The 12116-nt window shown below is 45.8% G+C and overlaps 5 protein-coding genes across 5 annotated transcripts; 4 read left to right on the forward strand and 1 right to left on the reverse strand.

Moving 5' to 3' along the window:
• Window positions 1-124: 124 nt before the first annotated feature.
• Window positions 125-1978, reverse strand: N7495_004647 (uncharacterized protein; the record flags this gene model as incomplete). The annotated part of the gene is made up of 5 exons (XM_057207298.1): window positions 125-272; window positions 328-530; window positions 700-1498; window positions 1555-1874; window positions 1928-1978. The coding sequence occupies 5 exons, from the start codon at window positions 1976-1978 to the stop codon at window positions 125-127; spliced, it is 1521 nt and encodes a 506-aa protein (XP_057064978.1).
• Window positions 1979-2975: 997 nt separating this feature from the next.
• N7495_004648 (acetyltransferase SAS4-like domain-containing protein) lies at window positions 2976-4854 on the forward strand (the record flags this gene model as incomplete). Its single annotated transcript, XM_057207299.1, has 2 exons — window positions 2976-3765; window positions 3827-4854. 2 exons carry the CDS (start codon window positions 2976-2978, stop codon window positions 4852-4854), a joined length of 1818 nt encoding a protein of 605 aa, XP_057064979.1.
• A 1001-nt stretch (window positions 4855-5855) lies between these two features.
• On the forward strand, window positions 5856-7579 carry N7495_004649 (neutral amino acid permease; the record flags this gene model as incomplete). Its single annotated transcript, XM_057207300.1, has 8 exons — window positions 5856-6001; window positions 6060-6073; window positions 6129-6201; window positions 6256-6587; window positions 6644-6999; window positions 7051-7248; window positions 7300-7443; window positions 7496-7579. 8 exons carry the CDS (start codon window positions 5856-5858, stop codon window positions 7577-7579), a joined length of 1347 nt encoding a protein of 448 aa, XP_057064980.1.
• Window positions 7580-9334: 1755 nt separating this feature from the next.
• N7495_004650 (uncharacterized protein) lies at window positions 9335-10145 on the forward strand (the record flags this gene model as incomplete). The annotated part of the gene is made up of 2 exons (XM_057207301.1): window positions 9335-9961; window positions 10020-10145. 2 exons carry the CDS (start codon window positions 9335-9337, stop codon window positions 10143-10145), a joined length of 753 nt encoding a protein of 250 aa, XP_057064981.1.
• An 882-nt stretch (window positions 10146-11027) lies between these two features.
• Window positions 11028-11719, forward strand: N7495_004651 (DUF3237 domain-containing protein; the record flags this gene model as incomplete). The annotated part of the gene is made up of 3 exons (XM_057207302.1): window positions 11028-11475; window positions 11543-11610; window positions 11666-11719. The coding sequence occupies 3 exons, from the start codon at window positions 11028-11030 to the stop codon at window positions 11717-11719; spliced, it is 570 nt and encodes a 189-aa protein (XP_057064982.1).
• Between the last annotated feature and the right edge of the window lie 397 nt (window positions 11720-12116).

The raw sequence follows: 12116 nt of genomic DNA on the forward strand, positions 1-12116 counted from the left end.
GAGTATTCAACGAACCCTCTTAGTCCAGTCGTCTGGATGTATTTCTGTTAATTATGACAATTCGGTCAATGCAAACATGTTCATGGAAAAATACGGGGAGAACGGCTGAGCGGCGCTTCAGTCGTCATTGTCGGTGTAGAATGTATTCTTTGCCAGCGAGCAACATGAATTTCACCCCCTTCGAGGCGCGGCTCATCGGTACCTTCCAGCGGAGCATAAGCTTCAAATGTCCTGGCGCAACTACTTTCAGCCCTGGCGTAATGGGGATGCCACTGCGGAAACCAGCGCAGCTTTTCGCCCGTTTTCAGTGATATAACTTGCAATAACGAGGGACCCCTGCGATCAAAGAGGCTTTTGGCAAAGTCTTGCGCTGTTGATTCGGTCAATACCGACTGGAAACTCTTGATAAAGGCGTCTTTCATTTCAAAATCTTCGAGGTCCTCGAGCTTGGCAATTCCTAGTCCAACATGGATGGAAAGTCGGCGTAGATTTCTGAAACCTTTGGACAAGGCATTGATGGTGTTGTTGGGCTAGATTCATGCAAGTCAGCCTCAAAGTTCAGCTCGCCATCGGTATCTATCATGTGCCCAACGCTGAATATTTCCTAGTTTTGTTTACAGAGTAATACCGGACATATTGGGGAAAGGGAAGAATGAAAGCGAGGGAAGAATTCTCGTTAGAAAAGTTAACAGAACTTACCCATGCGCCTTCAGGGTTGATATCAATTTCCAAATCCGTCAGTTTCGGACAATTCCGATCCAGGTATTCAATTTCTTTTGCTTCCAAATTCTTTCTCTCCTTGCCAGGGGTCTCAATTTCATGGAGACAAAGGATTTTTAAATCAGGATGGTGAGCCACAGCATCCACTGAAGGGACGAACCCTTTGGTAATAAGAATTTCCAAACTGCAGAACGATGACAAGAATGCGTCTAGAGCATCCATCGACTCTCCAACCCTCTCAACAACTCGTCCGTAGCTTTTCAATTCGAACTTCTTCAAGTTATGCACGAATCCAGTCGCAATGTCAGGGAACAGTAAGGCATTCTGAGGCCCTACACTCAGTGATTGCAGCTGATCCCAGGGGAACTTCTTTTTCCAGACAGAGGCCTCGCTCTCTTTGAATCGGTAGCCGCTTATTGTTAGACTTCTCAAAGGCGGAAAAGTCTCGTTTTCAGACAATGTAAGTGGTGAGATCCTTGTAGTCGGAATACCACCTATCAAACAGCCTCCCCTAAGGTAGTTGATCTTGAGTGATAAGCTTTCGAGATTTGGGTAAGCTTTGAACAGCTCATGCAGAGCCAATTTTTGATTTCTCGATTCCTCGCCGCCATGCCTGCTTGCGGTAGCGTCTATATGAGTGCAAATCTCTGTTACGAATGGCATCTTTGTAATCACGGGGGTAAAGCCTTGTTCACCCCGTAGATGAAGCCTTGGAACTCTTTTGCGGGAGAGCATCACTTGCACAAAGCTCTCTATCGTTGGGATCTCAAGGTCAGTGCTGGAGAAAAGGTCGTCAGCTCAGCATCTCGGATGTTTGAAAGGGGGTTATCTTACTAAATGCTTTCCAGGTTTGGTAGTTTCTTCAGGAGGCTATTAATCAGATCTTCGGGTGCTTGATCTGGCCAAGAACCATCCTCAAAATTGATTTCACGAACGAATAATCTCAACCTCTCGTTTCTTTCATCTAGAAGTCGGTCAAGCGGAGCAAATGTAAGGACATCCGCTTGCTCTCTGATGTCACTGCTAAACGTGCGCCTACGATTGATGACACTTGGCGTGCGAAAAATGACTGATCGGTACAACACCGGCATAGCGAGAGCATCAAATGCTCTAGATACACGGCACACATTTGCGAGATCTTCCCGATTAAGCAACTGAGATAATAAGGTCAGGATCAGGAGCTAATGGAATGGAACGTTACACTTACGGACTGGAAGATGAGAACCCATATTTCTGGGCTTAATCCGTTTAGACTCATCGGGATTCAAGATGATGGATCTAGGGCTTAAGTATGTGATGATTACTGTCAGATAAGTTGGACCTGGAGCTTTGCAGTTTGTGTTGGGTAGTCACTACTTACTTAAATAGTCTAGTGCATTTGGGGGCTATGATGTCATGTGATATATGGTTGCCTAACGGGGCATCTTGTCTATAGTGGAAGGCTCGAATGTAAACATTTGAATATCCATACTATGTTCAAATGCAGTAGTGGCTCAAGAAGAAGCTCAGAAGTATCATAAGTATGAGAGAACTCAGAACAGTCTTGGGAGAAAAGATATATAACCGAGTACATATGTATTCATTCCACATGACATACAAGTCGCTTTGATTCGACACAGAGGTGAAAGAAGTTCACTTAATCCATTCAAGGTTCTTTCTCACATAATTTTCATCCTCCTTTGACACAGTTTAAGCATGTTTCTTCTGTGTTATACTATCTTGAATGTTAACTTGTAGTTAGCTATTCTTGATCGACATTATTGTGGTGAAGTCTCAGTTTATAGCTCCAACAGAATTAATTTCATTCTATCGGACCTTGCTTATTCATATATAGGGCTCACAGCTCCCTATTTAAGCCCGCTAAGCATCCAAAGTTGGAAATGATCACATACTAATCGTAAAATGTAAGCTGGTACTCGAGGCGCCTTGATCTGTGTTATAATCCCCTGCACGAAAGATGTAGGCCAATTGTTATCCATGATCTTGCCATCTATCTTTTGTAATATTTCAATCCTCGGCGTTTTGATTTTAGAAGTCCTGGCCGGCATCCAGCGCTATACAAATTTATGGTTGTTGCTGCCAAGAACCTCCTCCCTGTATTACTTCAACCACACCCGACAACGACGACGACTTCACCAGAAACCTCAGATTCAATAACTCTCAGAGTTGTTCAGAGATATTCAGACATTCTTCGAAGGCCTCGGCTATAACCATCACATTATGACAGGAGACTAGCTTGCTCCCCTTGTCGAGTAATGGCCCTCCTGTCACGGTCGCTCCGCCCCGTGCGACAGACCACCTTCCACACGGATGATAACGGGCTGGTGTCGCTGAAAAAACACAACAAACCGAATGAGAATGTTCCGCATCGCGGCAAGGGTTCTTCCGACTGTCTAGACACCACTACCCAGGACATCCCGACCGACACCAGTAAAGCCCGACACGTCAACCCTTCCCTGGCCACGCGCCCGCGAACTTCGACCCGGCGCAATCATCGATCCTCTTCTGCCTCTATCGACACTGTCGCTTCGCCTAGTCAATTGAAAATAGCAGGGAATTCCTCTGTAAATGGTAATGGTGTCAGCCAAACCCCTCGCGGGGTTCCCGATATCGCTTCCGCGACAGATTCCCTACGTGATGGATGCGAGTCGCCGGACCCATTGGACACCATCTCACCGGCTCCTGTTGAAGATGCTGCGAAGTTGCGTTCCGGAGCTTCTGTTCAGGCTGGTCGCTCGGAGAGCATACGCAAATCTCCTATCACGAATATTGGTGCCCGACACAATGACCCCGATCCGAAAACGGATCCGGGTAAGAAAATTAAGACTGAGGGCAATGAGCTGGCGGTTCCTGAAGCGCGTCCGGCCGATGCGACTCGGTCGCATCAGAAGCCAAAGACCGAGCCTATTCCCGATCAGCATGCAGGACAATCTACGGAGAGGCGATCACTACGCTCAGGAGATAGCGGTTCCAAGACCAAGAGCGAGCTGGCACAGTACTTCTACAACTATGAGCAGATAATATGCCTTGATGATCCCAAGCCAGGTAAGCGCGCTTTTTCCCACTCTGATATCATAGCTAATAAATGGATAAGGACAAGGAATAGAAACTCTCGCAGCGAACACGCTCCTTACGTTGGTGGACGACCTTTCGGAAAAAATCCCACCTCCATCTAAGATAGACTCAAAACCTTTCGGAAACCCGCTGAAGAATTTGTACAACTGCCAGATTGTCACACTTCCCAAGCCTTCATCTAGGAATGCGGACCCACTGGGCGAAGATCTCTACTTCCGCGCACATCGCAAATTCGAGCGGCAAGAGAAGCAACTGCGCAACATTGAGCGAGACCGTGCGCAGCATGAGAAAGAGAAAGTTGACCGGCTCTTGGATGACCTGCGGGGACAAGACTGGCTACGAATCATGGGTCTCACCGGCGTCCATGAGAGCGAGAAGAAGCTTTACGAGCCTAAACGGAAGATTCTCATTCAGGAGCTAGTCGCTGTAGTGAATAAGTTTCAAGCTTGGAAGGACGAGGAGAGACGTCGGAAGCTAGCTAGAGAGAAGCCGCCAGCTGAAGATGCTGAAGCCGAGTCTCACTCCTCTCGAAAGCGAGCGCGACCCGAAGACGAGAAAAGCACACCGGGGTCTGGGATTGGGACTCCTGACCCCAGCGATGTGGATGCTTTGGCAGCACGCCAGCTACACCAGGAGGCGCGCACCGCTTCGGCGACCAGGCGACCCAAATCCATGTCTTCAACGCGCAAGCCCAAGTCCGAGCCCGTTGATAACGACAACATCACCCCAGACCAAAAACGCTCTATCAAGCGCCAAAAGAGAAACTACGATGCAAGCCCTTCACCACTACCCACAGTCTCTCCTACGGCCATCAACTCTTCACCTCCAGACGACAAGCCATTCACATCCTACCTCAAAGACCCGAATCAACGCGCAACTGCCGTCGTCGTTATGAACGGCACATCTCACAGTCCCAGTCAACCCATCATAGCATTTGGACAGCCCATTCCCGAAATAGAGGAACAGGAATTTGCACCACCGTCCGATCTTCTCACAGAAGAAGCGATCAAGGCATCTCAGCGACAACGCCGCCGCCTGAAACGACAAAGCCAGAGTTGAGTTGATCTTCTTTCTATTTCTGTTTTGTTTGCATTTACCTTGTATAGATCATTTGTACGATAGCATTTCGGCGTTTTGGGTATCATATTTGGATTTGGGGTGGGTCGGCTGGGTTGGGCTGTGTGGCGTTGGGATTGATACCACCGGGCTCGATAGCTAGGTTGATTCCTAATGGAATAGGGCTGGTTCTTGCTTATGCATTACCTGGCTGCCTATTATCTTTTAATGAGAGCTTTGCCTCGTAGTAGATTGGTTCGTGCACTTGATCTTTTGTTGCCAGCATTTGAAATACAAGGAAGTCACAAATCTTGCGAACGATTATCTATCTAGGCTGAGTTGGTGCTTTCATAGTTGGGATGGCCAAGAATGATCAATGGGAGTATGTATTCCGCTAAGGCCATGGCAGTTTTGTGGCCTCACCAAGAGGGTAGCCCTTAGTTAAACCAGCTCAGCTCAGCTCTAGCTCTAGCTCTAGCACCAAAGTCCACGTCATATCAAAGGGATCTAACTAGATAATACTAGTACTAATAGTTCCAAGTTGATAGAAGAAGTCCATAGGGCTGAAAAGACCCGCCAAGATCAGCCATACCCGCGCATCCAGCAAATCCTGTCTGTATAAGCAAAAACAAAATCAATTAAGCAGTCCGGCATCGGCGAAGAATCTTTCATTCCTTCTTCTTTCTTATTACTCGTAAGTTTTTCTTAGAGGTTCAGTCTCTGTCGTGGTACCACTTTTTCCCATTTCTATTACGTCGTCGGGATGTGATTCGTTCATTGAGAACTAATAATCCACTTTTGGCTCTCCGATGTAGAAATTGAAGGAGAGTTGGGTCGGTGTTCGTTTTGATTTTTATTTTAAAATTCTTCATTCGTGTGTTTTATTCTTGGGTTTTGTTCTATTCCTTCTGCTGATTTCGATTCTTATTCTGGTTCGGTGTTCTACGTTCGTGGTTCTCAAGGTGTATAAAGTTGTGTATACCGATTTGATAGTTCGTTGAACAATGTCTGCTGAGAATCAGATGGATGTCGCTCGAAAGAAGAATATGGATTTTGATATTGACGAGAAGCTGGATGTACCTCAATACAAGCAGGATGCTTTTGGCGATGAGGAGTTTGCAGAGGTTAAATATAAGGTGTTGAGATGGTGGTATGTATACTCCGAAGGTTCCAACCTTGGAGGGGCTCCTAGCTAATGAACTCTATAGGCAATGTGGACTTCGTACGTGATGTCTCAGCTCCATGGTTTTGAAAAAGTCTATACTAACGATTACCAGTCATGGTTGCTGAAACTGTGTCTTTGGGTGTTCTCTCGCTCCCAGCTGCCATCGCAGGTCTTGGTCTTGTGCCGTATGTATCATCTCATAAGATCATTGAAATCCCGCTAACTTAGGTATCTCATAGTGCCATTATAGTCTTAATTGCCCTTGGCCTGATTGCTTCATATACCGGCTTCATCATGGGCCAGATGAAGTTGAAATTCCCCCATATAACAACCATGTCCGATGCAGGTGAGGTTGTAGGAGGAAAGATTGGGCGCGAGTTTGTCGGCATCTGCTGGATCCTCTTCTTTATCTTCATCATGTCGAGTCATCTCTTGACATTCACCGTGGCCATGAACACGATTACCAACCACGGCACATGTTCCATAGTGTTCGGTATCGTCGGCATGGTTCTTTCATTTGTGTGTTCTCTTCCTCGGACACTAGAGAAGATGTCCTGGTTATCTATTGTCTGTATGTATCTACCGCCCCTATCAGTGACATGAGCTAAAACAAACCCCCCAATCCAGCATTCTGCAGCATTATCACTGCTGTGCTCATCACCATGATTGCAGTCGGTATCGAAAAGCCCGGCGACGGCGTCAAGGCTGTCGCCGACACAAACCTCTACCACGGTTTCACAGCTGTATGCAACATCGTCTTCGCATTCTGTGGCCACGGCGCTTTCTTTGGTCTCATGGCTGAGTTGAAGAACCCGAAAGACTTCACCAAGTCGCTTTGTCTGCTCCAAGGCATCGATATATGCCTGTACCTCGTTGCTTCGGTAGTCATCTACGTTTATGCAGGTGATAGCGTCACCTCACCGGCTTTGGGCTCCGCTTCGCCGATAGTTGCCAAGATTGCCTATGGCATCGCTCTCCCTACGGTTCGTTTTCACAATCCTTTCTTGCCCGAATTTGAAAACTAACAGATGTAGATCGTTATTGCCGGCGTGATCAACGGCCATGTCGCTTTCAAGTACGTTTACGTCCGCATCTTCCGCGGCACAGACCGCATGCACAAGCGTGACTGGATCGCTGTCTGCTCCTGGGGTGGCATTGCCTTGGGTATGTGGGTGCTAGCCTGGATCATTTCGTCCGCAATCCCCGTGTTCAGTGATTTGTTAAGTTTGATTGTAAGTCTCTCTGCATGAACTTGGTGGTACCGAGCTAACCCGTATCACCAGACTGCACTGTTTGCTAGCTGGTTCACCTTTGGCTTCCCAGCTATTCTGTGGCTGTTTATGAATCGGGGCCTGTATCTTTCTTCGTGGAAGAAGATTGTGCTTACGGTGATTAATCTACTTATTTTTGCCTTGGCCTGTGCTATTGTAAGTTCATTCTCTCTCTTATGAGTGATCCTTGCTAATTTTTGATATATAGTGTGGTCTCGGTCTTTGGGTGTCTGGGAAAGCCCTCCACGATAATCCTAGTAGCGCGAGTTTCTCGTGCGCTAATAATGCTTAATATAGTTATGTCTTTTAGACATTGTTCGAAATACAACTATTAGTCAGTTTAATATCATGGCCCATTATGTACATTAGTCCTAAGAAAGACGGAATTCAACAGGTATATCTAACCTTGGAATGGCCTTAGAGGTATCGTTATGTGAGTTCTATCAACATAAACATACCTAGGTAGCATCAGGGAAGTTGGGTTAGCATTTTTGATACATGATATTGATTTTCACCCGAATTTCACTATTCAAGAAACATCTCAACTGAGATTTTGTTTTTCATTCTCAGAAAATAACTAATAATTGCTTGAATTTAATACTACGGACTCACGTATAATAACCTTGAAATACTTCTATATAAAGTTTGTAAATCAGTAGTAGCACGAGGGTCCAATGTTATGGATATGCAGATCTAGATCTTCATGCATGAATCATGATACACAGTAACAGAACTTCAGACTCCATATTAGTTTCATCAATTCCAAGGTTCATTCCTTTGGTCTCTTTCACATTTATATCTAGACCGTGCTGCACTCCACCAACCTATCACGAACCTATACCGCTTAATCCGGATAGCTTGTCTGACCGGGTCAAATGGAAAGGGAACTGAGTCCGTTTAATAGTGGAGTTCCGAGCTCCCTACCTCGTGCCACATTCCCGGGCATTCCGTTATATCCGATTTTCATACATGCGAATCTCGACTATCTTCAGATGAGCCGAAGTCATGAATGTTGGAATTGATGTATTATGTGATTTAATGTAGTCCCTTGTCTGGAATACTGTTAACATCTGTCCTGGTGTGTAGGATGCGTACAGCGTGCAGCCAGTTGGTGGAAGCTTTGATTCAGCCTTTCGTTCCTTGGAGCCCCCTTGAGCCCCATCTCGGACCGGCCGGCAGCCTCTTCCTGTATACACCTGTATTACATACATACATTCCGCAACTTTAAGCAAGGCACCTACCCTGGATGGTCTAGACTCTATACCCTAGTACCATGTTGACGAGCCTTGGAAGGATCTTTAAAGATTAGCGCTAACTTGGCTTAATTCTAAGTGAACGACCATTACATTTAAACTACTACTAAGTAATTCAAGTATAAACTGTAATTCAGTATGTATGAATCATCTGGAAATAGTCTTCGTCATCGTGGAAGACTCGGATGCAACTTAGTCAGCGATTGGGCCTGGATTAACTGTGAGGCCGCAACTGCTAAATAGGTACTGCTACCCGAATGATATAATCAGTTACATAGAAAGCCTAATACCTTCATCAGCATAATATCACATGGTTCCTCGTCATGCAAGATTATACTGATCCACAGGGTCCAGATTTCAGTACTAAACCTCATCAGGCAAATCCCCACAACCAATAGTGTCAAGTACGGTCCGCCGAACTTTCTAGTGTTCAAACTAGTGTTTAGTATCTCTAAACTAGTCGTGGAATAGTCCACTTTAGTATTAGTCAAAAGTCACTCACGTCACTGGCAGTTGCCATATAACTGTTTCCCTCCATACTTTTCTTTCCTCAATTCCTTTCTCCTTCAACTCTTTTCCAAATATTCTACAGCTATTCTGTATACGCCACGCTACATTCCTGGACCCACGTGTATTATACGAGTATACGAGTGACCTTATACTTTCGTATCTTGTATACATCACCGCGTGATCAGAATTATCCCTTACCTGGGAGTTCCATCTTTGAACCCCTCATCTGAAATATCTTTTCAGATCTAGCTTTATTGCTTACCGCAACCCGTTGACTTTTCAGAATGTCCGAAGTTGAGTGCATATCTATGGCCTCCCGCCATCATCCGCACCACCCACACAACTACCACCGTGCCAGCAAAAGCACCAGTGTGATCGGCAGCAACAACCCATACTTAAAGTTCATGACACCAGGACTAGACCACCGCTCATCCATTACACATGCAGAATATGAGCCATCTCTAGCCGCTTCGTCCGTTTTTTGGACCGATCTTGAACACCAACCCGTGGAGCCGCGGCCACGGCGTAAACGGGACTCGGCGCCCCATAGGCGCTCTTCACATCGCACCTACAACCGCAACTCACTGCTCGTAAACCCTGACATTATTGACCGACTGGACGATGTCTCCATCTACTCGTACCACCATGAGGGTCCATACGATGCTGTCTGCCCGGAGCGCAACCACCTCAGTAGATTCAGCCCGCTCGAGGCAGTCAAAGAGTCAAATGCAGAGGCTCTTCGTGCAACTCCCCGCGACAAGATCATTGATTCACTGAACAGCCATCGTCCACTCGATGGCACTGCGTTCTTCCCTCCAGGAACTACCGACCCGAATGGTCAGACTTATGACTATGAAGAGGGTTCGAACATGATGAATGAGCATGGCAATTTTATGCGTTTCCCTGGCCTGGTATGTTCATTTCCGCTTCCGATTATCGCCGTCACATAGATTACTAACTGATATTTAGAAATTCACCGACGAGGACTTCAAGAAAGATCCATTCTACAATCGTCCTATCACAAACCCGTTCACTCAGCTACGGAAAAAACTCAGTCTGCGCCGTAATAAAAAGCGCAGTAGCACCATTTTTTGAGGAACTTTGGAGGTGAATTTTATGACTTGACGATTACGCTTTGTTCTGGACTGGGACTAGGACTTTGGGATTTGTTATCGATTGAATGCTCTTTTGAGAACTGAGTTAACTGTATAAACTATGTGAAAACTAAGTTTGATTGGTGTTGTGCCGGGAATTACGCGACAACTATTATTAAAATGACTATTATTGAAAATTGAGATCAAAAGTGACGATGTTTTATTTGACTCTTGAATTGAATTGACTCTTGAATTGAATGATATTGTGTCTAAACCATCACCATAAAATTGAACCATGACAATACTCCTAACTCTTAATCAAACCTTGAAATCCAAATCTCTAAATGTAATAAACATTCTGGAAATGCGGGGAAAAGCGGGGTCCATAATCCCTTAGAATGAAGATGTTTTCTTTTTTCTCTTCTTCTCGGCATTCGGGTTCATTTCCACATCCGTCCATACCGACAGCAATCACCCTGTGCCCTGCGCCGCGCTTGCTTCCCGCATGCATAAACGAGTTACGAGGTCCATGCGAAGCTATTCTCGTCTAAGTAAAGCTCGCTAAGCTAACACGTCGCAAAATGATTCAGATTCTTCCGTCAATCGACGTATCAAATCTTCCTATAGACGAAGGAAAAGTGTTGGCAAGCAAGGAGCTCCTGGCATCTGCATATGAGATGCAATAGCTCCCAATGTTGATGCGAAAGCCCTGGAACCAAGTGATTCAGGCACCTAAAGGTAGGGACAAAAATAGAATAGAAAACATAGCCGCAAGCAGAAGCTATAAAGGGTGGATCCTCCTGCTGAGACAAGTAGTTCATCAGTTCAGTTCTTTGCTCCAAATTATCTATCTTGGAATCTATTTGCTTCATCCTTTTTCAGAATGCATTTCCTCAAACTTACTAGCCTGCTCGCTTTCCTGAGCACATCCGCCCTCGCAGCCCCTAGCGAGCTCGAAGTCGAACATGACAAACCCCATACTCCCACCCCACCAGGCCTGACGTACCTCTACACCTCGTATATCATCTGCGCTCCAAACGTCTACGACGGCCAAGGACCCTCAGGAATCAGAGGCCTCCTCCCAATCCATGGCGGCAACTTCACTGGCCCGCTCTTGAACGGCGAGATCCTCGATGTCGGCGGAGATTGGGGAACTGCTGATCCGCAGACGGGCATCTTTAGCGCTGACTCGCGATACAATATGCGCACTCATGATGGTGCTTATCTCCTTGTTACTACTTCGGGCTCCGGACAGCCTGATGGAAGCTCGCATGTGCGTGTCAAGATTGAGACCGGGGCCAAGGATTATTATTGGCTTAACAATATTCTGGGTATGTTTTCTACTATTTGAAATTCAATAATGTGGCTTGGTGGTTGCTTACTTTCTTTTTTCCCTAGCTGTCGGTGTGCTGAACCCTGCTGCTCACAATGAGACCACTATTACTCTGAAGATCGATGCTTTCCACGTGAGTTTTTGCTTCTTTTCGTGAGTTTGATTTTTCTTTACTAACTGCGTTATAGTTGACTGGCGAGTGGAACTCGACTACTTTCGTCAATGGCACCACTTACCCTTGAACTTCTAGAGGAACGTCGGTGGTCAATGATCAGCGGCTTAAAGAGGGCCCTCAGGCTCACTCCCGTAGCTTGGAGTACATAATTCATGTTAATAGCTAATTACTGAAAGACCCCTGAACGGCCCATTTTGATATTCAGGGGTTGAGATTGAAATCCGAGATTATCGCTAAGAATATGCCTACTCTTGATCCTTGTAAAGTTGAACTACTTGCTCACTGTCAATGCTCAAATATTATCATCGCCTAATCATTCAAATAATACTCGTACAACAAAGTAATATAGAACTGCTGACGATTGTGATCTGTGATCTCGCTGTCCATATTCACGAACAGGCCAATACAAATAGCTCCGTTGAAAGTCCCCAAGGCTTTGGCCCAGGCTATTGCTTATTCTAACC

This window comes from Penicillium taxi, assembly GCF_028828555.1.
Source record: "Penicillium taxi strain IBT 34144 chromosome Unknown utg000003l_segment0_segment0, whole genome shotgun sequence".
Lineage (NCBI taxonomy): Eukaryota > Fungi > Ascomycota > Eurotiomycetes > Eurotiales > Aspergillaceae > Penicillium > Penicillium taxi.